The 25,000-nt window shown below is 35.5% G+C and overlaps 1 protein-coding gene across 3 annotated transcripts in view; it reads left to right on the top strand.

Annotated features, from left to right (window-relative positions):
* LOC138003967 (neurochondrin-like) overlaps window positions 1-25,000 on the top strand; it is a 104,742-nt gene that overhangs the window by 61,957 nt on the left and 17,785 nt on the right. The window contains exon 3 of one of the 3 annotated variants that reach the window (XM_068850304.1): window positions 19,148-19,234. The exons of 1 other annotated variant lie outside the window; for it this stretch is intronic. In XM_068850304.1, the coding sequence (XP_068706405.1) occupies window positions 19,148-19,219 (72 nt within the window). In that variant the 3' untranslated portion in view covers window positions 19,220-19,234. Of the gene's footprint in view, window positions 1-14,825; window positions 14,946-19,147; window positions 19,235-25,000 lie in introns of those variants that run through there. One more of the 3 variants, XM_068850306.1, reaches the window with a different exon arrangement.

Below are 25,000 nucleotides of genomic sequence, written 5' to 3'. Positions count from 1 at the left end.
TCTGAAACCAAAAAATATGAAAGCAGCAAATTGACTCCGCATGACTGTAGCATATTTACCTGGTGGAAAAAGCGATTGGAGAACAATGATGCTTGATAAATTTAAATGATGAGCGTTTTTCGTCAATAAATGTTGTGTTTCCAGATTGTTTTCTATCTCGGATTGTAGGTCGTCCAATATGATTATACCTGGTCTTTCATGTTCTTTAAATAAGAGTTTAATATTATCTGGTAAACCTTTATGTAGAGTAATTCCTTTTTCCACCATTTGATCAAAAATGGGTTGCCAAACAGACCCATAACAATATACAATTTTCTTTATATTTTCTCCGTCTATTGTAGAAAAGTAGAGATCAGCATTGGAGAGTAAAGAATATAAGAAGTGAGTCTTTCCAGTACCCGTATTCCCATATATAGCGATATTACTCGGATGAGTAAATTTAGGAGGCGAGACACGTTCACACAGTTCCATGATTTAATAAACATGTTTTCTCTTTCTACTTACACTCGTCTTTATACATTTACGAGACTTACATATTTGCTTGCTTTCTTTTAAGGTATCTCTAATTAATTTCACTAATCTCTCATCTGTGACATCGTTAAAATTAACGTCGTGACTCATCTTGTCTAAAGTTTTTGGAAAGGTTGAATGTACTTTTTCCCACACCCTAAAATCATTTGAAAATGGATCGTCTACATCAAAATCTTTTTTAAGAAATTCTAAACTAGGTGTTTCCATACAACTCCTTTTTTTAAAAAAGTAAATGCAATAGTCTCCACACACATCGCTATCTAATTGTTGTAAGACTATGTCGTTTCTAATCCAGTCTTTAGACAAAAACTGTCTCCAATTTTCATTCCCATATATCTCGTTTCCATCATACGAATCAAAATAAAATTTCTTTCCTTGCTTACAAAAAATAGCAACCCAATGTTCTCCTTCCAATCCGTGTTTATCTGTATTCATAATAAAACAACAAAGAGAGGGAATATAGTAAGGGATTTTATCCGCAGCAAAAACTCCTAAAAAATTATTTTTTGAAATGTGTTCGTCTTTTGAACAAGCTAAAGTAAGTTCCACAGTATCGTGCATTTTTATGTCGTCGAACTGTCTCTGATGTTACTGAACTTGATAGGAATTTTGGTTGGCAGCTCTTTGAATGCTTTTGGAGCCCAGCTATTATCCAGCGGATTAACACGTGTTAATTCTCCTCTTTCAAACCACCCGATGACAAGTTGTCATCTGTTTGCATTGTTTGTTGCACTGAACCAAAGTCTAGCAGAGAGAATACCATCAATTTTGCGAACGGTGTTGGCTACTTCTTTTTTCTGTTAGAAGTCAGGTCTACATAGGCAAACCATCTACCATGCTGGATTTTATCTAAAGGAAAATTTCCGATGTTCACTCTTTTAGAATCACCTACATCTGCAACCATGTCACATTGAGTGGCCCACATATATCTTCTATTGTTGAGATTATTTGCCCAATTAATGTGACCATTTGCAAAAATAGGACGGTCATCAATGTATAATTGAATCTTGGTACAAGCAAAAGGTTTGAATAATCCTGGAACTTGTACATGAGTTGTCTGTGACACTTGTGCAGCATCGACAAGTCCGAAAAAAAGTCTGTCCGGAATTCTTCCATCTAAGGAAGTCCAATCTCCAATTAACACACCTTCACCGGCATTGCTTTCTGAAATTGTCTTACTGAAAACCAGTCTGACTTTATCATAAGTGTCAAACATCAAATCATCTAGAGCAAACACTTTTTTTTCCATTTTTTCGTCTTCGTCTCCCCCCATCGATTTATAATTGATTAACAAAAATATTTGGCTGGGATGAATTTGATACACTGAAGTATTTTGTTCAGCTCCATCACCATCATCCGCTCCTGTTCTGGATATCAACATAAATGCATCATCTTGTAGGTCAATTTCTACCACATAATCCATTAAAGATGATAAAGCTTTATGGATCTCGTGAAAAAAACCGGGTAAGGGTTTTATTACGATTGGAATCCACCCCAAATTATATTGATGTATTTCAAAGTTCTTAACGACCAATTCTTCGGCATCGGGGGCAGCTTTTGCAAATCCACATTTATCCTTGTGGAGATTATAATTCATCTTCGGAGCATATCCTCGGTAAAATAATAATTGCTCGCTTTCCTGGTTTGAAAATCAGATCTTAACGATTCTTCAAAAGCTAAATACGGTGATATCACTTCGACATCGTGTTGTCTTTTTGGTTTAACACATATACTTTTGATTATCCAACCAGCTATGTCATTTATGAAACTAACGTGAGTGTTCGCTCCACTGGCAGCATTAGCTGGATTGTGTGGTTGGTTACCGTTTCCCAATCGTGGTCGTACTTTCATGTGTAGTTGGATGTCTGAGGGGATGAACCAATTATCTTTTCTAGCTTTCACTTCAAATGTTAAACTTTTAGAAGTCGTTTCATAAGGTTCTGGATAAACTTTTGTTGGATAAGCTAAATCCCATGTTTCTATGAAAGGTAGTGTAGGTGCTGGTCCTTCAACGTCTTCTTCCAAAACTTCGACTTGAGCAAATCTTTTCATTTCTTAATTTTTTTTCCTCTTTTCTTCAAACCTTCCAAAAGAGAATCAAGTGTGTCTTCTTCTTCTACTCGCCTTTTCTTTGCTAATGATGCTTTTTCTTCTTTGTCAGAGACTTTATCTTTTTTATTACTGTGTCCTGATTGGTCTAATCCTAATAACTGCATCATTTGTGTATTCATTGCTCTTAATTTCACTATTTCTTCTTCCATTTTTTCTTTATCTGAGTGATCTTTAAGAATATTTAGTCTCACACTATCTCTCTTTTTTTGTGCTACATCTCGCATTTCTTCTTTTTCTTCACTTTCTTCTTCTTTTAGCCCGCGCACATTACCTCCACCGATCATTATTGAAAATAGGCGTTTATGAGCGTCTAGTTCTCGTTCACATTCATCACTTCTTTTTTCCAATAATTCTAACACCTTTAACAATTCATCTGTTGTATCATCATTTTGTTGTTCCACATTATTTTTTTGTGTTCTCAAAAGTTCAGAAACCACTTTTTCTTTAAGATTGTCGGTTTCGTCTTTTTGTTTCTTTAATGCTTTCATCTTTCCTTTTTCTTCTTCCACATTTGTTTTTCCATCTTCTTTCTTCTCTCTGTCTTGAGCAAGGTAAGAAAACATAGTCAATAAGATGTTACTCTCTCAAAGTCTTTTTACAAAGTGATTCCTTTAAATGGAACGTCGTCTTTTATTTTATCAATTTATCTAGTAGTTTTTTAGTTCCAAATGAAGCAGCGCCACTGAGAACTCCGGTTGCTAATGCCCCCAAAGCCGGAACGAGAAAAGGAAGGAATCCCCCTTTTTGTCCTCTCCCTCTTTGCCTTCTCATTCGTTCCATTATGAATTGAGCTACTGACGACAGATCACCAGATATACCTTTTCCTTTTTGTTTTTTATTTATGTAACTCTGAAGGAATTGTCTTCCTTTTCGTCGTAATAGTCCGGTACCTATATCGTACAATGGTACGGCGGCTCTTAAAAGAGCTTTTTTACCCAGTGTTTTAGCTAGTTTTCCTGCGTCACCAAGTATTGCGTGACTTATCAAACCGCTTCCGCGTTGTCTCTTGGCAGCTTGCATCCAAGAAGAACTAGCTTTACTACTAGGTCTTTTAAAATTTCTTAAAGCCGCTTCTGTATAAGCTCTTATTCTAGCTGCTCGTCAACCCGGCATAGGTTTTCCAGCATGTTTTCCATGTAAATATCATCCACCTATCGCTTTATGCCACCTAGTTTTTTTATTTCCTTTTCTTATTGCCCCTACTCTTTGTAACACACCGTGAATAGAATTAGGTCCACTCGGATTTTCTGTTTTTTTAGTTGAAGGTCTTATGCTAGCTAAAAATGCTTTAACGTCACTTCCTGTTTGTCGTGTCGGAGCTCTTCTTTTTGGTGGAATGATGATTGTATTCAAATCTGGATTAAAAATGGGTAAATCTGACGCTTTTCTTTTTCTGTTATTCATATTTTTATATGCTCTACGCACAGCCCCTTCCACTCCTTCATTACCGAGATGCTCACCAGCTCTTTGTGCTGTTTGGGCAAGAAGTTCAAGATTATTAAGTGGTCGTCTTTTAGTTTTCTTAGTTCTAGCACCACCATATTGTCCATAAGGGTCGTAACCATTTCCATAAGTATTATTTATTTTATTTCCACTTCCTTTTTGTAAGATCCTATTTCCTAAATAATCTTTTCCTAAATAATCTTCTTTTCCCATTTTTCTATCTCAGTTGTCTCCTCCTTATTCTCAATTGACAGTTTGCTTCGGCTCCTTTAAACCTTCTCCCTCTTGTGTCAGCAAAACGAATGAAACAGGAGAAGAAAACATTTGAATTTATTCTTTTCCATGTCAATCTTTTAGGCGAATAATAATAATGCTTCATTAGTGGATTGAAAGGAATGTTCTCTAAGTTTTGAGTTCTTTCTTTTCCCACAATTTCTTCTATGACAAAGTCACAATCCACAAGAACGAATTGAAAAGAACTGGGGGAAATTTCATTCCAAACTGAATGATCATGTCTTCTAGCTATTTGAATTGCTTTACCGTCTCCACTTGTGCATCTAAACGCACTCCTATCACTTCTTCTCCTTTCTTAAGCAGAGTAAAAGTACACGATGAACTATTTATGTCTTGTATGATTTTTGATACTTTCTGTTCAGTATTCAAAAGTCCTAGAACCCTTGCCATTCTCTTATCTACTTCTAATTGATTTCTTTTTATATCTATCTCACTTTTGTGTTCTAAATAATTGATTTTTATAGTAAACTTACTTTGAACTTCATTGACTTTTTCTACAAACTCGCCAAAAGAAGCAATCTTTGACTCTGGTAAATATATTTTGGTTTTCAAAGTAGAAGAAGATGAACTCTCAATAAAAGTGATATGTGGGTTAGTAGGATCTCTATCACTCTCTAATACATTTTTGAAAGTAGAAATGTCCAAACACATTGAATCGACAGCAACTTCGTAATCGGTTGTATAATGACATGGTTTTTGAATAAAGTTAATGGTTAATCTACCATCTTCGTCGGTTGTTCCCTTGAAATACATAAATTCAGGTCTAATGAAGTCATCTCTTCTTCTTTCCATTTTTCAATAAATTTCAAACCAATTCCTTCGTCCTTTTCTAAAATAAAGACTTACAAATGTCGCTCCTGTATAAAACGTAGGTATTTTTTTCTCACTCGGTCCAGAGACGCTTTCTATATCTATCTCCAATGAATCGGTGAACACACTATTGATTTTATGCATTTCTCTCTCTGTTTTATTCTGATAATGAATGATTTTCCCATCTCCCTGATTAATATCGATAATTGATGAAAAAAGATGATCTTCTTTTCTTTTATCAGAATAAACAGGAGAGAGAGAGGTCAAATTTAATACTGACAATTTTACCATCTCTACATCTTTTGACACCAAATCTTTCAAAGATCTATTTATGAATTCAAAATTTTTCATATCGTACTCTCCTTTTAAAATAGTCTTGACTTTTTTCTCTTCCAAAAGCTCTACACTACCATGTATTTTGAATTTCTTCTCACCACTTTCATCTTTTATTTCCATAATTTTTTTTCTAGTTGTTGTAGATGTGGTGAAAACTTGTGTGGATTTGATTGGAATTAATCTACTTACTTTTACTTCTAATGTAAAAGCCGAATTACTTTGTAATCCAGTATCAAAAACAACATATTTAGTACCCTTATACAGAACATTAGTCGTAATGTTAAGCTTTGATTTATCAAAACCAAAAATAAAGTCTCCTAAAAGGTCAAATTTGCTTTTTGTATCTAAATCTAAGGCATTTGCCAATTTCTCAGTCACGACGAAAACAATCGCCATTTTTTTGCTAATTGCTTTCATATAACTTTCATATCCTGAAAACATATTAAACTTGCGTTTTGTATTATTAAAATTGAAAAAAGAATCGTAAGGTAGCTTAGTATTTCCCAGTCCACTCCACCAAACTACATTTCCAAATAAAAATTGTTGAAAATGAGCATTACTCCAATCTATAGGTCCTCCAGATGAAAAATCGGGAGTTAACACTCTTTTGAAAGTACTAACATTCTTTCGCATATATTGATATATCCTCCACCACATAGATTTCCAGGATGGTAAATCATAATTACCAGGGTTCCACAATTTTTCAAAGTCAGGCTATTTCTGGGGGACTTCGATAAAAGTGTAACATTCTCTATCTTCATCATATCCAATAATTCCAATTGCTTCGGACTGAAAATCGGACAAAAATGCGTAATCGTAAGCGTGTCATGAAAAGGTCTCAGTAGGTTTCCCCTTTTTCCCCACCTTACGATTCGGCATTTTGTCCTAGAATAATATCGAGAAAGTCAACTTAAGTGACTTGCGAGTGCTACGACTCATTGGATCGTTGCATGAATAAAACACACTTTAATTCACACTTTTAAACCTTTTACAAGTTCCATGGGGCTAGTCCCTTTCTCATGTTCTTAGATATTGGACTTAGTTGTTGAGTTGCAATTGTTGGGTCTTCCCAATCTTCCATTTCTTCTTCGTCACTGCTTTCAATTTCAACTGTTTCAATTACTGCTTGGATTTTTCTTGAAGGTGTTTTTTTAGTCTTAGTTCCAAACCAGTAGCTTAAGTCATATTCTGTGCGGTCTGGCATGTCTAATTCTTTGTAGACTTCTTCTACATCGCAGTCAAGTTGAAATCTTTGTTTTACAATCATTATTAACTGCTTTGTCATGATTTCTCTGTCTTGTTTTCTTACGAAGAAGGCTCCAGGATCTTTTGTTAGCCGCCTTCTGATGGCGTCTGCGCAGTCTAACCCGCAAGCGTTTGCCATTCCATCTGGTGTCACATTTGCAGTTATGACAATCAAACCAGAATCTAGTGGCATGCTTCCACCCTTTACTTCCACAATTCTTTGATGTTCATTTATGATTGTTTTAAACATCTGAATTTGGTCTGCGTTCTTTTCGCAGTCAGGGCTCACTGGGTCATCAATTAGTATTATCGGCTGCCAGTTGTAGCCATCAAAAAACTTTGACAGCCCTCCCATTTTAGCATAGTAATCGAATTCTCTTTGTTTGAAGTAATCGAATACCCTTCTGCACATGGTTGTTTTCCCACTTCCTGTGGGCCCATAAATGTAAACGCAATCGCTTCTTACATATTTTACTTTGTGTAATTCAAGGCAATTTTTGATGACGAGTCCCATGTGTGGAAACTCTTTTAGGAGTTGGGAGTCTCCCTGAACCAGACATTATTCTTTGCCTGATGATATCTGATGTCTTAGTTTTCTTAGCTTGACCTAGGCCTGTTGAGAATGACCCTACTGGTCTTCCTCTTTTTGGCGCAATTTTTGGCGGGCTTTTCTTAATTTTGCATTTTTCAGTTAATTCTTCCCAGTGGTCTTTATAGCCTTCTGTCTTATCGTATTCCAAATCTTTTCCTTTTTCGTATACATCTTCTATGACTTCAAAAGTCGTAAAATACCTCTTTACTGAAAGACTACCACTCTTTTTAATATTACCATCTTCATCTTTGAAATTATAATCCAATTCATTGCTCTGCTCATTATTAAAGATTACCTTATCCACCCCCATTTCCCACACACCTTTTCTTAAGTCTAGGTCTAATGGTAATTTACCAATGAAATGAGAACGCACTGAATCTCTATCATTTGCTCTAATCACGTCTTTATCGTTAGAAAGCAACCAAATAAAGAAATCATCATCAATACTTTCCCACGAATAATCTTTATTACTACTCATTTTTTGACCCAAATACCCACTCCTTCAGGGTAATCGGCTAATTGTTTTAAAATTTGCTTATTTTTTCTTACTATTTCTTTACCTATTCTTGGAGAAGAAGGTAATATTACTTTCTGTATCTCCCTTTGGGTAAAACTACCTTCAAGAAGTTCTCCAGATAAATTTTTAACCTTATATAAATTAATATCAAAACGTGGATATCTTCTAAATCTTTTATATACCTCAAACACTTCTCCTGTAAAGGTTCCTCTGTAATCTTTACTGAAAGCAGTTCGTTTTCCTGATAACCTTACTTTATCGCCCACCTATACAGAAAAAGGTTTCTTTAAAAAATGTGTGTTCCTTGCTGTATCAATTCTATGATCGATTAACTTCGATAAAATAGCACCATTGTTAGCCTCGGTTATTCTTATGGGGGCAAATCCGAGTGCTGAATGAACCCGTTTATTATAATTTTTGATAACCAGTCTGGTGATTTCTCTATTAGTTTTTTTCAGATAATACAATCTATACTTAAAAAAAAAAGAATGGAAGGTACGATTAAACCTCTCTATCAAACTTGCTTTCAGATCAGTTGTTATTCTACAATGTTTTATCGAGTTACGTTCATAATAAGAACTAAATGTCTTATTGAAAAATTCCGTACCTTGATCAGTCTGAATATTATGAGGTTTCTTTCCACGTTGAATTATTTTTATCAATCCATTCAATACGTGCACAGCTGATATACCAGTTATTACTTTAGCGTCTGCTTGACGAGAAAAAATATCGACCTTACTCAGTACAAACCTACCCAATTTTGAATTAGGGTGAGCGTGTAGATCTATTAAATCCAATTGCCACGTATGATCTAGACCACTAGCAAAATAAGGTGGTCTTACTTCTTTTAACCTTCTATTCCTTATAATCTGATTAGGAAAAACATACTTTCTTTCAAAGTCTTTAACGTCACTATACTTAATCTTCAATTTTAACTCCTTACTTAAAAATTCATAAACCTTTCTTGCAGAAGCAAAGGCCACTGGTGAATTTTCAATGTCTGATTTCCCCTTCTTCCATTTCATCAAATTCTTCGATTTCTCCTTCTTCTGCAACTCGTTCCTGAACTTCTGTCCAAAATGCCATGTTTTCTTCCATCACAAAATCAAAAAAGTTCATTCCAGCAACCTCCAAAACTTTGTCCACCCATTTTTCAACAACATCATCAGAAATTTTCAAAATGTACTCTTCCAGCTGCATCAAAAAAATCTTCTTCAATCTCTTTTCTAAAGCACTTTCAAGATTCCTTGTCACTGTTTCGTCCAATCTTTCTCTATCGACAATCAAAGGATCCCAATTAACAGTTTTATATTTATGCAATGGATCTGGAGCATCAAAACCATTTAAGTCTTCAGACTTCAGTTTCTTTGACTCTATTTGATACTCCACGATCTCCGTATTCGTAGCCATGTCCTTTGTTTCCATCGTCTCTCTTTCGATGAAATGAGAATAAAGATTGAAAAGACCTTGATTTATATCTTTCCAATTTGACCTTTGACTTTTTCTTTTTATTCTTTCCACCACAACATACAAAATTCAATTCGACTTTCACTTCAGTATGTGCGTCTCCATCTGGTTCATCATTCTCTTTGAGACAACATTTTAAGAAACGATGAAAACAACTCACACTTGCTACTTCCTCCACCCCAGTCATCATCCCAAGACAAACAACACACAAATGATTTTCGTTTCTTCATCTTCATCATTTTATTCATTTCACATATCCAAAGGGATATGACACAAAATTAGTCCAATCTACAATTCTCTTATCAAAAACTACTTTGTATTTCTTCAGAATCTCTCTAGTTTCAAGAGAAAAAGGATCTTCATTGCTACCACGTTTAATGTCAAACTTAGGTACCTCACAAAATTCTTTCACAACCCCACTTTTCTCTTTCGGTAAATCTGAGGATTGTGATTTCATGATCAAGTCTACAAGTTTCTCAAAATTCACTTCTTTCTCAGTGGTTCTATTTAATCCTATCCCCCTAATCTTGAATTTAGTGGCGATTTTTTCATTTCTCTTTTCAGAAAAGACCTCATAACCGTAATGTTTAGGTCCACCACTACAAAATTTTGAAATGACACAACTTTCATCATAATCCTTTACATCTAATACGTTTGTCAAGTCTCCTCGATACTCTCCTAATTCGGGTTCAAACTCTTCTTCGTCTTTTGACGAATAATAAAAAACACTGTCAGTATCCATGTACAGAACTCTGAAACCTAACTTTTTAAGTAATCCATATAAGCGTAAACGAGCATAAGCAGTTACGAAAGCAGCTTGAACTACATTACCCTTACGATTAGGTACTACACAATCAGTCTTCTTATACCCATGACATAAAACAGTCTTTGAATTAAGAATACGAAAAACCCTTTCTCTCATGGTGTGATCCGTTACAAAATCAAAAAATTCACTTTGTTCGTGAGTCAAACGAGTAATTCTCCTATCAAGATTCCTAGCCCAAAAAACCCAACAAGAATTAAGTAATGTTTAAGAAACAAATCTCATTACGGGATCCTTTTTGATCTTATCATATTCTAGTTTTATCCCTTCGTGTTTTTCATATCTTTTGATGTAATCTTGTTTGTCTTCTTCACTTTCACAATTTTGTGGCCAACCCGAATTCTCTTGTTTTATGGAGCAAACAACCCTTTTTCGCTCCCTCGATAATCCCACACTTCAAAAATTTCCAAAATTTGGTATCCCATTCTAACAGCTTCATAAACCTCTACTGTTACCCAAACAGCCTCAATAGACCTTTCGTCTCTAGAATGAGAACAATTAAGAACGAAATTCTGTTTTCTTGAACATTTACCACAAAGAGAGAAAATTAATTTCTCATCCCCACTCTCTGTTTGAAATCTCTTCGGTAAAACAGGGTGAAATAAATCATCAGGAGGTGACACACGACATCTCATGATACCAAAATACTTATCTAACGAATAATCAAAATCATGAGGAGGTCCTCTAATAATGACTGGATGACCTGTAGGAAATACCTCCTGTTTCATTACATTAGGATAAAGAGAAGTAAAATCAGCAGCCTTAATACATCCCTTTGTCAAATCGCACTCTCTAAATAAACAGATTGGTTCAGTTCTCCCCCCATAAAGCGCATCACAAGGGTTAATTGGAGCTCTTAAATCAGTTGAATAAGGGTCTATCATTTCTAAGTGATCTTTTACTTCTTCATCATTTTTCACCATCTCATTCCATTCACATTCCCAAATGTAATGAACATTATAACCCTCGTTTTTCAATTTTGCAATCCTATCTAGTGTTTCCATTCGATTCAATAGCATTTTCTTTCCGGTAAAAAAAGAAACAATCGTCAGGATAACATTTACTACACCCGTGAATGTTACACCCCAAAAACTCCAAGACATCATTGGATTCTTCATGATATCCGTCTACTCTCATCATTTTCTCTCCAACTTTAACTGTTCGTTCCCCATTACCTTTTCCCGAATACTCTAATTCACCCACATAAAATAACAAATCCTGATAAATTAACCACGACTTCCCACTTTTAGATTGAGTATGATTCTTCGAATAATTTCCCTTAGGTATTAACCCTACCTTAAAAGGTGGAATGGTACTTCTCCACACTATATTTTTGAAACTGGCTGCGGTACAGTTCTCAATACCTATGTGAAAACCAGTAATTTCATACATGGCTTTCCAAAGAATCAACCAACTTAATCTCAAAACATTCACATCATCTCTACAGTAATCGAGCAACTCTTTCTGAAAATCCCAATCACCGATTTCTTGATTAAGATACTTTCTCCCCCATTCAAGATACCATTCTTCAAACTCCTTAAATTTCTCTTTTTTCAGAAATTTCGTACCGAAAAACTGCGAAGGTGGAATGACTCCCATATAATCCTGATTCTCGGGTACATTAAATTCATGAGGAAACATCCCCTTTTTCACAGGTAAATTAAAGGTCTTGGGTAACTTATCTAAGCTACATTGAAAAAATCTATAACTATCGATTACTTGGATTCTAGAAGAAAAACATATTCGTAAAGGTACCTTCCCATCAAAAAAGATATTCGGATCCTTACAACTAACATCACAAATTGATTGTAACAAGTAAAAGATGTCAAAACGAGCAGTATTGTGACCTATCAAAGTGTAATATTTACCAGTAGAAAGTAAACTTTTCTCCCCCAAAAATAGAAAATCAGCAAATTCTTTCATACAATTTTCCCCAACAAACACTCTTTCTTCACCATTTTCAAACTGAAAAACAACTAAATTGGGAACTAAGACATTTCTATCATTCTCTTTATCGTAAACTTTCATAGTTTCAATATCAAAAAAACAATACTCCCCTCTTTTCAAATCTATTCGTTTCTTCAGCACCTCATCTGAGGGATTCAAAGGCTGTAAATAACAGAAATGATGTCGTAAATTAACAATTCTTTTACAAGAAGAACAGTTAGACATGTAACACTCGTGTTGAGGAGATGAGGATGAGACATAAGCATTTTTCCCTGTACTAACCCCACCCTTAGCTTTCAAATCACGCCCACATTTTCTACAAGCTACCAAATTTTCACAAACACATGTCTTACTTGAAAATTTTATAGATTTACCCAAGGTTAAATGATTATTAAAACATTCTCTACTCTTAAAAATCCTAAAACAAGAAGGACACTGAATTATTTCTTTCCCATCTTTGTCTGAAGAACAAAAACATTTACAATCTAAACATAAATCTTTATCACATTTGTGTGCTCGAACACGATTCTTCAAAAACTTAAAACAATTCAAACATAATCTACCCTCTCGCCCCAACAAAATATTAACACTCTTTACCAAATAAAAATGAGAATCAACAAGATATGAAATAATCGGTTTCCCCCTAGCATCTCTATTACAATTAAGAATGGGAGTATTATAATGTTCCCTACTTATGACACAAATAGGATGAGAATTGTAATCATCTAATTTTGCTATTTTCTTTACCCCCTCCAAATTCATGGGTACGACAGGTAAGCCTGCCTGTCTCAACAAAGTTCTGCACATTCGACGCATTCGACGAGCTTTTATACGCTCAGGTCGCGGTAGTCTCCCACCATTGGCTAATCTCAAACCCAAAATTAGAGCAACAACACCACAAAATGGATCAAACTTTCGAGGTACATTGTAAAGACATTTGGAGTCATTCAATACTTTCTCCATTTTAACACCAAATGAACTTAGCAAAAATTTTGTAGAATACCCTCCACCACTAGGAAGACTAACATGATAGATCTCTACTTTTAAACTCCCATGATCTAAAGATATATCTTCGTTTGATTGAACTATCAATCCAAACCTATCAAACAAAACTCTTTCATCTAAATCTCGAACTTGGGCTAAAGGAATAGAAAACCCACCGTCTCGAAACTCATTTGAAGTAACAAAAATCTCTACGTAGTCAGTGGGATGAAAATTAGAACGCATAAAATCATAAACTTCAGAAATTAATCGATCAAAAGACGCAAAAACTTCTGTGGGAGAAAAATTTGGAGAAACAACAAAATTATAAGCTATTCCATCAATACCAAACCTCTCATTATGATAAACCCAATGCGATCTTAAGTCAAAACTTCTTCCATCAAAATTTAAATGAACTTGAGCAGGATTGATATCTCCTCTACCACCAATTTGAATGATGTCTTCATCTTCTTCATCTTCTGTCAAAAGTCTGGTTACAAGATCCTCCAATTCCAAATCGTCTTCTGAAAAATCGTCTTCTGATAAAAATCTATTGACAATGTCATCTAAGTCTTCATCCAATTCAAGATCATCTTCCTCTTCGAGTATCGTATAAACTAAATCCTCCAAACTCAAACTCTCCATTTTTTTCTGTCACAAAAACAAAAATAAAAATTAAGACAAAAACCAAAACAAAAATCAATGAATCGTTTGAGCAACACTCACCTAATTCTCATCATCATCATCATCCAAGGCAAGAAAATTATTAACAACAATATCTCGTTCCTCCCCATCTGACAAATACGAGAGCTTACAAGGACGCCAATTTTTTTTTCTCTTCCTTTTCCTTTATGTATAAAAAATCCTCTTTGACTACTGGCGGTATGTGCTCTTCTTTCACACCTTCCGTCTCATCTTCAACATCAGACCTTTGAAAGTGTCGCTGCGTAGTCTTTTCTTGTTGTATTTTCATCCCTTCAATCTCATCTCCGACTTTGTCCGGAATAAGAGAAGGAAAAGCCCCTTCAACAATAATGTGAAACCAAATGGACAGAAACGCGAACATGGTTGTCTCTTATGTAAAAATTGACACCGTCCCTCCTTTTTATCCCAACACATGAATAACAAGTCATCATATTTCCTCTTTCTTTAATTAAAAATAAATCTGTGAGTCAAACCCACTTAGAGCTTCAACAACAAGATTAAAGATTCCTAATCTTAACATCTTAAATTTCGTCTCACTGACGAACCAACAAGGTAAGTTTTTCGGGTCAAACATCATCAATCTCAAAAATTCATCTATCTCCCCTACATATTCTTCCATCAAAACACGGCAAAAACGAGCACGAACATCGGTCTTATATTGTCTCATTGCTAAACTAATTTTTCTTTTGTCTTCTTCCTTTATCTCTTCTCCATCCAAAATTCTTCTCATAACTTCATGACTGTAAGATAGTGAAGTCACGACCTTTCCAATCTTCTTATAATATTTCTCCTAAAATATGTGAAAAACATCACGTTCTAGACAGTCCACAAAAACAAAACAAAAAGCAAAATATCACGTTCCAGACAATTGATAAAACACCTTCTAGAAAAATAACACACCATTTCACGAAAAGCACAAACTTTGATATCATCACCCATTAAGTCTTCCATGATTAATGTTCTCACAAACAGTTCTTCGTTACAAATGACTAAAAAATTGTTCTCGTCTTCTTTTTCAACAGAAAGTCATCCAAAGGTCCTCATGATTGTGAGCAGCACTTTCCCTCCCCCATTTATCTACAACCATCCATTTATAATAAAATTCATCAACTCTATCAATAGACGCTATTGATCGTCTGACACGTGCTTGATTTCCTGAGGTCAGATTCTTCACATGACACCATTCCATGTAATTACGAAGTAATCTCACCGCATCTTTTGGCCAAGGGTATTTACAACATCTACATTCCTTTCCAAGAAAACGAGTAGTGCACTCAAGGTGAATATATTTTCCACAACAGCTTGTAACATCTCTTCTATTCTCGTCCAAACTCACATCACAAAAATAACAAACGGCCATCTTTTTCAAATAGAAGGTCCACTCTTAGTAGGATTTCGAATGAAATCAAAATTCCACCTCCACTTTTCTTCTCGAGGTTTCAACTTAGGAACACCCACACACTTTCCATGTAACACCCACGGCAGACGCCACAAAGATTCTAAATAGGGTTCATCTCTCTCCCCTTTATGAAACTCACTCTTCCCATCCATTCTTCAAAATGACACACACAATATATTGTCACTATCTTTTATTTTCAAAACTTACATTCAGCTTTCATTTTATAAACACAGGAACAAGTAGAATCACCTTTACAACTTGGATATGCCACATGGGATGTTCAAAACCCCTCCTAACCTTATTTTCCATCAACGCAACATCATCGATAAAATATGTTTCTCTTGTGGAAGAAACAAAGTCATCATACGGTTTTCCTGCCAACAATATATTTGAAAGACCGTAGTATCTTTCTCGATCATACCAATCTTCAAAAACAGTCGATACAATCTTATCAAAAACTAAACGTATCAGTTCTTCTCTAAATCTCTTCCTTGTAGCTGGTCCCTTGAATTTTTCCTCTTCTTGTTCCTTAAATTCTTCTTGTTCCTTTGTGAAATAATCGTCAATGGTCCACTGAGACATCTTTTTAAAAGTCTAACACTTCTTCTCCTGAAAAAAATAAAAAGCAAAATTCATTTTCAAAATAAGATAAACTTAACACAATGTACTTTTTACCTTAGTGAGGACGATCTAATATCCCAGCAGACATATGAAACATGATGTCATAATAATGTCTCATTTCGTCTTTTTCTCTTCTCAATTCCTCCAAAAATTCAACATCTCCAACAAACTCTTGTGCAATGCAAGTTTCCAACCATGAAATAACACTAGCCAAATCATCACAGATTTCCACAAAAGCTGGATAAAGCAGGTGAAGAGAAGTAACTCCTTGTAACCGACGATAAGATATGTCAAACTGATGTATTTTACATACGACATCTTTCATTCTTTCCTTAAAAATATTCAAATGGTTATCATGTCTCGCCTCCCAAAAAACATCACGTCCACCTTCAGCCATTTCTCTCTTCAAACGTATCAAATTACTTACTTAAGCCCTCGGCACACAATCTTTTTCTTTCTACATTTTTCATGTAACTTTCCCATTCCTTTAATTTTTCCATCTGTGCTCGAATCTCCAACAGCAACTCTCCATTCTTCATCAACACCTCATCCTTAGCAATTTCTTGACGCTTAAGGTCGTGTAAACAACTAATTCTTATTAATTCTAATTTCATTTGTTCAAAACGAAAAAAAAATTCCTCCTCGTTTGTAGGATCCAAATATCTTTTGTTTTGTCTAAAATATTGTCTCTCTACGAAACATGTCACGCATTTCTTTTGAATTTGCGTCCATACTCGAAGAAGATGCCATATCGAAAAACATAAACATAAATGACTCTTTCTCAGAAATGAGTAACGCTTTCTTAGAAAACGTGACAAATATAACATCTTACCCCACAGACGACTCTAATTACAAGGCAAAAAGCATACAAAAGCAAAAACCGTCCCACAAAATCGAAGATACCTTCCCGAACTAGACCATGATGTTCAGCATAATAGTAAATAGCCAAAAGAACTATAGGATACCAAAGATTAACTTCAAAGCCAAAATCAACCATCTTGATCAATAGCACGTACGCTTTTCTCAGACCATCACAACAAAGTGTATCAACTTACCACAATCAATTGACCTCTTTTATGATTTGTAAATTCCTTAATTCCAATAAAAAAATAAATAAATCGTCAATAACTTCTTCTTCTCTCTTCAATTCTTGTTTTAACAAAATGGAACTCTCCCCAATCACTCCTATATCTTCCAAATAATTAATCGTGTCCTTCCACCACCTTATCACTCTTTCTCTCTCAATAAACAAATCACACAAAACAGCATCGAAACGAACACCATCTTCAAGCTCCTTCACCAACGAAGTAAAGTTACAAGTAGCATGTTGAAATAACATTCGTTGCTCATAAGCCCGCAATCCATCGAGAGTCTCAAAATCACGTCTATCTTCCCCCTTAGCAAAAAACAAATGAAATAAAAATTACTCACCCGTCAAAGGTAGACAAAATGCCAATTCATCCAAATCACCATTCAACGGGTTCGCTAAATCCTTCTCCACATACCAACAGCTCATCAAAACCTCCAGCATTTCTTCTACAATAGCTTCCTCTCTCTTGATCTCTTTCTCTATCATCCCACTCTCTTCTTCACTCACTTTTAAAAAACCTCCATTACTAATCAGTTTGAAACTTTCCATCCACTCGATAATGCTCTCTCTTTCCTTTATCAAATTTTTAAATTTCTGATCAAAATCAAGACTACTCAACTGCTGCACAAGTTCATTTAAACAAAAAGCAATCTTTTCGAAAGTCATTTTAACAAAAATAAGAAGAGGAAAGAATCTCTCATCTTCATCACCATCTCCGTCCATAGGATTCTCCAACTTTATGACAAAACTTTCAACTAAATTTTCGTTGTTTGCTTCACGTTCTTCTCCTCCCTCTGCCATCTTAATAACAATAAGAGAGAATAAAAGAATTTTTCTAAGAAATCACGCCCCTTTTCCGCGAAAACGCTCATTAGCATATTATGAACCCACATTCCTTTACCTAATTAGCATAAAAAGTGACCATTTTTTCGCATATTACTACTTCGATTCACTAATATAGTGGTATTTTTTCAAAATACAAAATAAAATCAAATATCAACAGCCCATTTGTTCTCTTGAATCAATTCTATTTTTTAATATTTTTAACACAAAAGAAAAAAACCATTTACTATTATTACGACTACTTGCGGTCAAATCTCTATTTTTGAAATCAGTGAATGTTAACGACTACGGAAGAAAAAAAGGCTGATTCAAAAAAAAAATTTTTACCACCATTTTTTTATTGATTTTCTTTTTAATTTGGGATTTTTTGGCTTTTTAAGTGCCCCTGTGATCCTGTGCCCAAAAAAATCATTTATTTTTTATTTTTCTGGGTTTTGATGTGTCCCATTGGTCAGTCAGTTTCACTTTTGAAAAAAAAGACCCATGGTTGTGTCTTACGCTGCTAAGAAAGTTTTGACTTCTACTACAATGCCCTTTTGTATTTCCTCATCCCATTTAGACATTCACATTCATCAACCAACCACAATCCATCTAGTCATCCACATCCATCAATTAACCCAAAAAAAAATGAAAAGTAATCACAAATTTGAAAGAAAAAAAACCATTAACTAAAAAAACAAAAAAAGAGTTAAGTTAATTCATTTTGTTCGGTTTGCTGTCCACCGCCGCCGCCAAAAAATCAATTTAATTTAATACTTCATGATCCAAAAAAAAAAAATCTATCCAAATTCCAAAATTAATAATCGATTATTCGAAAAAACTTTTATTAAACAATGACTAAAAAAATCTAAAACGACGATTTTTTTTTTCAACGAACAAAAAGACAAGTGAATGCCCCCCCCCCCCCCCCAAAAAAAAATTCTTTCTCTCTCATCTTTTTTTCCAATTTTTGAAATTATTACCATCATCTAAAATCGAGTTGTTTTTTTCGTCACACACGATCATTCGATATCGACAACACCATTTATTGCTGGTAGCATTAAATTATTTTTCTTCTTCTCCATGTATGTAGAGGTCGAGACAATATGGTCCACACTGTGGTAAAAAAGGAAGCCGCAAAATGAGATCATCTAGCGATGGAAAGGTGAAAGTTGTCGAATGCCCCAAATCACTAGCGTCACGTTTCCAGATTTCAAACATTTCGTACAACATGGGCTGCAGATGGTGGTCATTTTGTATCCATGTTGAATAAAGAAAAAGTACAAAATTTTTGGGTTCTTGATACTTTCGAGTAAACCAAAAGGAAGTGGAAAACGTTTCATCTTGCCATGTATTCAAGTAGGCTTGAACAAACAAACAATCATTTTCAGGTTTGATCACGTTCGTTGCAGTTGGTTTTGATGTTATTGACAAGAAAAAACCAACGGTGGAAGCCAGACATCATCCAAGGAGTAGGAGGATGAAAAATCGTACTGCAACATTTGTTGATGCCGCTCTATTGTTCTTAAAATTTTCGAAATGGTAAGTTCACATAATCGTTTTGAAATGGGTCCCTTTTCGTATTTCAGACAGGAAACTTGAAGTTTACGGTTCAATTCGATTTTAAACAAAAAACAGAGTTCCAAAAGATCGTCTTGTTGAACTGACTTTTGTCGAGATGAAAAGGGATGCACTGCTGAAATCATACCAGCTCCCACCAATAGTAGTAGTAGTAGTAGTAACAAAATCAACCAATGAATGCCATTCCTCTTTTTTTGCTTCTTCGTTTGCTTGATGGTTCGTCGCTTGCTTGATAGTCGTGGCGATGATGATGATCAGCAAGAAATGATGACCGAAGCCGTAGTTTCTTTTTGCTTTGACAGTTTGACAGTTTGACAATTTGACAGTTTGATAATAAATGATGCTGTCAAGTATTTCGTTTTTTATAGAAATGCGAACTAAGTAATAACTAACTGGAAGATGAAGGAGAAATCAAATGGACCAAATATTATTTGTAAATACCACGAACCATCCAAGTGCACAATTGATCCAAGGTCTTGACAAAAAGTTTAGTATTTGTGTAGGGTGCTGGACAGATGATGCTCCATTGTGTGGCTGTTTTAGCCCAAGTTTTAGGGGTTTCTTCTTTTGGATGTACACATTCAAATTGGGTCTTGATTTGAACATACCAATTTTCTTTTTCGGCTATTTTATACGTCACTTCTTCTTCCCAAATGGCAAAGTCGTCCACGTTCACGGGGATCGGTGTTGTGGGTGTAGTCAATCGCTTCGAGTACAAAGATAACGAGAAATCGTCGTTCACTGATGTGTTAGGGTTAGAAAGGTTGTTGCTGCCCCAAAAATCATGTTGCGACCAAATGAGCTCGGGGGCGTAAATAGTTTGACATGAAGTGACATCCTTTTCGTTTACCAAGTAACAACAAGCGTCTCCTACGGCTCGTCCAAAGAGTCTTTGTCGTTTTCCATGGATGTTGTTATTCGGCGTTCCGGTTGTTAATCCTAAAAGCCTGGTAGTAGAAATGCCTGATGATATGGGGTGTGGCTGTAAATGTTGTTGGAGTACGATTCTAGTAGTCAATCGCAGTCTTTGACCCTGGTCGATGGGTCCAATGGTTGAATCTTCATCACCTTTTGGCAAGTTTTGGGTCGAAATTGTTTTTCGTATTTTTGAAAAATCAAACGCCCTACTCTCAAACAAAACATCAAAGTACCCTCATCGTTCGCCAAATTGGTTTCTTGAAGCTCGTCGTCGTCGTCGTTCAAATCTAAGCCCCAAAACTGCTTGTGTTGGCAAAACGTTTTTAAACCCTCTAAAAAAAGCTCGGCTGTGTCGACTTCGGTGGTTGTCACGATATTGGAAGCTCAAAATAATTCAAAATTTTTTTTTTAGATGCCGCAAAGAAACTGTCGTGGTGTGATGATGGGATATGGTTGTCAAAACAAACCAATTGGTAACCTCGATAAATTCCATCCTTTAAAATGATATGACAATGTTCCAAAGAGTCGTATCTCCAAGCTAGTAAAGGGTATTTGGAAAGGTGACCTTGCCAATCGTTCGTGACTCGAGTCCACTTCAAGAGTACTTTGGAGTTCGTTGTTGTGAAAACCCAAGAAATTTTATTACTGGGTTGCCAAACCCAGTCGGAATCTCGGTTTCATTTCGTGGGTTTTTTTGTTATTTTCTGTGTCGGGAAAAGTCTTGCCTGTCACTCCCCTGCTAAGTGGTGTCTTTATGCATAGAGCCTTCTGCGCGTATTGTCTTAGGATCGAGAGGGTAGTGGGAAATGTGTAGATTTCCCTGGTGGACAAAGTAGAATGATTAACGTAACCGGCAATGGCGTCGAAAGTCATGTAACACAAATGGCATTTTAGTGGATTTTTAAGTAAAATATACCCTTATGGATCTTAATAATGGAAAGTCTATTGGATACTGAAGAAGGAAGGCGCTGAAAAAAAAAACTGGAATCTTAAAAGCGACGAGTAATGGACTTCAACAACAATCTGTCGCCTGTCGAGCCGTAATCAAAGTGAGATGTAGTTTTAATATTGTACGAGTGTGGTACTTTGTACAACGCTGAAATCAAATGGAAAATTCTCTAGTAACTTATGGGTTTAACAAATTAGAGACTTGGATCTGTACTCAATTCTGCACAGTCTTCTGCTAACAATTGGAAATTTCACAAATTCCTGTTAGTCAAAAATTATTTGAAAGAAAGCTTGTTGCCCATTTTTTGCTTGATAATTCAAGTAAAGGGTTTTTCAGTGAAGGGTTTGATGCTAAACACTCGAGGGAAATTTATTTACCGTGTTGCGTTTTTGACACGGAGTGTAATTTGACACGATTGAGTTTCTTGTCTTCACGCACGTATTAAATGAAATGGGAAGGGTTTTTGCCTCTTATAGCACATATGTTGTTTGTTTCAAAAAGCATTTTGCTGGAAAATGGTGGCTTTTATGAACTCATCATGTGTAATATGCGAGCTCAACTGAATAGTTTTTATGGCAATAGTAAAGCATTGTCGTGTCAAAATATAAGGTAAGCGACTCTTTCTGTTGTGTTAACTATACCGTGGCTCGTAAGTTTGCATTTGTCGTCTGCTGTAAACTTGATTTCCACACTCAAAATTACCTCCAGAACCTACTTTTTGCGTGAAATAAGCTTTTAGAATGGTTTTCGTTTCTTCTGTGGTGATACTTGACGATTCGGAAACATTTTGTGAAAAATATTTATAACGGGTCACACGTGCAACTTGCCCGATTATGCATATAACATCCACTTGGCCTTTTGACATCCCATTGAAAAAAACTCGTAAAATATTCGCAGACCGGTCGCTTTCTCTGAAATTTGAAAGGATGATTGCTAACAAATTTAGAAAGATTTTCACAATAACTAAAAATTCCTGTGTTAAGCATTAAAATTCGACGAAGAGGTAATGCGACTAAATTTGTCAGGTGCGTTGCTATTTTTATGATTTGACTGTTGTGCAAATTTTGACAGATAATATTAAATTATGAAAAAAATATCTAGGTAAAGGTAAAGGTACACCTTATTTAACGTTGGAAGTTCCTCTACTCTCTAGAGAGTATTCTCCCAGGAAGCCGACGGATAGATCGTTAACAAATCTTTAATTTTAGCTGTTATTTGAACATAAAAGATGCAACACTTGACGAGAAATAATATTTTTGCTAATACTATGTATTTTTCCCGGAAATCGAGTTAAAAATGAGTTAACAAATTTGCATACGTGCGTTGAAATGTGATACACGAGGAGAAAGGAATTTTATTTCTCTGACAAATGATTTTGTCATTGCACTGCAAGATGAAATTTATTTGGGAAGCCAACAATATTCTTTTAACTTCCTGGTTAATCCAATTTTATTGCTGCGACTTGCTAGTGCGAAGATTGTGTACATGAAACTCGCGCTTCTTTGCGAATTTTGAGAGTCATGAAATTACATAATTTGCATGACAATATATCCCTATTTAATACTCTGACCCAAATACATTCAGATAGTAACAAACTTCATATTTACCTAACCATTTCTTCTGCTTTTGTGCTTGTCAGCATTGTGACTTGCGGTAATTCGCAAGTCTGTTTTTGTATCTCATAGATGTTTAGATTTTCAATTACATGGCCACTCAACCTCTCGATTGTGTAAATAGTTCACCCTGAAGTCAAAATAGATACGTTTCTCAGGAACCCGACAAAGAAGGCTTCCTGGCCCGACAGAAGAAATCTAAATATTGAGTTAAATATTACAACAAAATTAACTAACAACGGAAGTTTCTTCGCTAAAAAGTATGTTGTTCTACTCTAAAACATTCTTTCCTGTAGTTCATTCAGTTGACACGGGGTGATCACGAGCACCTTTACGGTTGCCTAGCACATGATCAATTTCTTCCTTTTGACAAAATGTTAGAGACGGCAAAAATGTTCGTGTTTTTAAGATCTTTCAATGAGAATTCGATTCATAGTTATATATAAACACTATGTTATTTTTTTTCTTCATCTGTTTCTTGGGTTGCCTTTTTCTGGTGCAACCGCAAAGCCAAACAATGTTTTGACCTGGCATCAGATTAGACCATCACATTATGAAGCGGAAACAACACCTTTAGTCCTTGTATGAGCAATAAACGTTTGCTTAGTCCAACTGCTAGACATGCTGGAAAACGTCCGTCAGCAATTTGCAGTTAGTTTTTTGCAGACTATTTATTTAAAGAAGAAACGAGTGAATTTTACTCAAGAGCGTGTTTTGTTATCTTTAAACTGAATTTATTACGAAAGCTTAAAAGACTAAAAGACCTTAAAATGGGACAGGCCATTACAAAATAATTAAATGTGTGAGCCAAAGGGCCTCTGCTGGCGCGACATGTGGGTGACCCCTCAAGTGGTCTTAATGACGCCCCACTTAAAAAAAATTGACTGGAAGGCCGCAGTTCTTTGTGTAACGCGTACCACAGGCAACCCAGTGTAAGCTTTTTGGAGCTTCTCGTCTACCGAGAGATCAAATAAAAAAGAAAACATACTAAAAAAATGAGGATAGATCATTTGAAGTCACAACTACTTGCAAACAATGTATTGAAATAAAAGATCATCGTTATGAACTCACTTTTTTTTTGGATCTCCAAGCTAGTTTTTGCCGCATCATCCTTTGGCGCTGCTGCGGCGGTGGCGGCGGCTGCTGCTGCTGCTGTTGGCTGGGTGGTCTGATCTATTTTGCTCAATATTTTATGCCATTTTTGACAGACAAATGTTTCAATTCCTTGCATAAAAATACGATTGAAATTGACAGGTAAAGAAATGGTATATGGTGCATTTTTTTCCAACGTCATGGTCACCTGGTTATCCTCATTCTCATGGTTGTTTAACAAGGACGTCGTTTGTGGAACTTCTACTAATGCTTCATGGCAAGTTGTTGTAGTAGTAGTCGTTTATTGCAATTCATAGACAAAACATACAAGAGATTGATGAGCTGTTAAAAGATAAAAAGCAGACAAACACACTTCCGATAAAGCGAAACAGAGTTCGTAATCGTCAGGCCAAGGAATTTTTTTCGTTGTTGGAATGGCCCAAGTCATCGCTACCGTTTTCTTTTAAAAGAAAAATCTCTTGCCACTCAGTGGTGACGCTAACTTCTCCTTCATCTTGAGGTTTTTGATGGTTGTTGAATTTTAACAAAGCATCACTACAATGATAAAAGAATTCTGTCACCCAATAAATTGAAAGCGCAGTAGTTTCTTCATCACTTGTGGCCAAGAAAGAGGTCGGTATCAAAGATGATTTCAAAAGAGAATCCAATTGATGGTGGCCGCCAGTTTCTTCTCGAAGCTTGACATCAGAAGAAGGCTTGATTAACCACCCTTGTTTCATACAATATCGACAAAATTCGTAATTCCATGTGGATTGATTGGGTAGGCAAGAAATGTCGATCTTGTTTTTTAATAGACGATTTTTCGTTATAAACCACCACACTCCTAAACTCCACAAGACTACAGCTACGACCGGTTTTTGACGTACAAACCACCACACCAATCGATCTTGATGACTGTTTTGGTTTGCAGCAGTGTCGTCAGTTACAAAAAAAAAGAGAAAATCGTTTATCAAAGGGAGGCCCTCCAGGTTCTTCTTTTCGATGTGTTAATACAATCACCTTGTCTTGTTGTCGTTTGTTTTCTTCTTTCAATTGAAGTGTTCTCATCTTGTTCAAGATTCCTCTGCTTGTTTTTGGTTTGTTTTCTTTTT

The sequence above is a fragment of the Montipora foliosa genome, chromosome 5 (genome assembly GCF_036669935.1).
Source record: "Montipora foliosa isolate CH-2021 chromosome 5, ASM3666993v2, whole genome shotgun sequence".
NCBI classification, from domain to species: Eukaryota; Metazoa; Cnidaria; class Anthozoa; order Scleractinia; family Acroporidae; genus Montipora; species Montipora foliosa.
The sequence above is the reverse complement of the archived record's forward strand: the minus strand, read 5'-3'. Positions and strand labels throughout refer to the sequence as shown.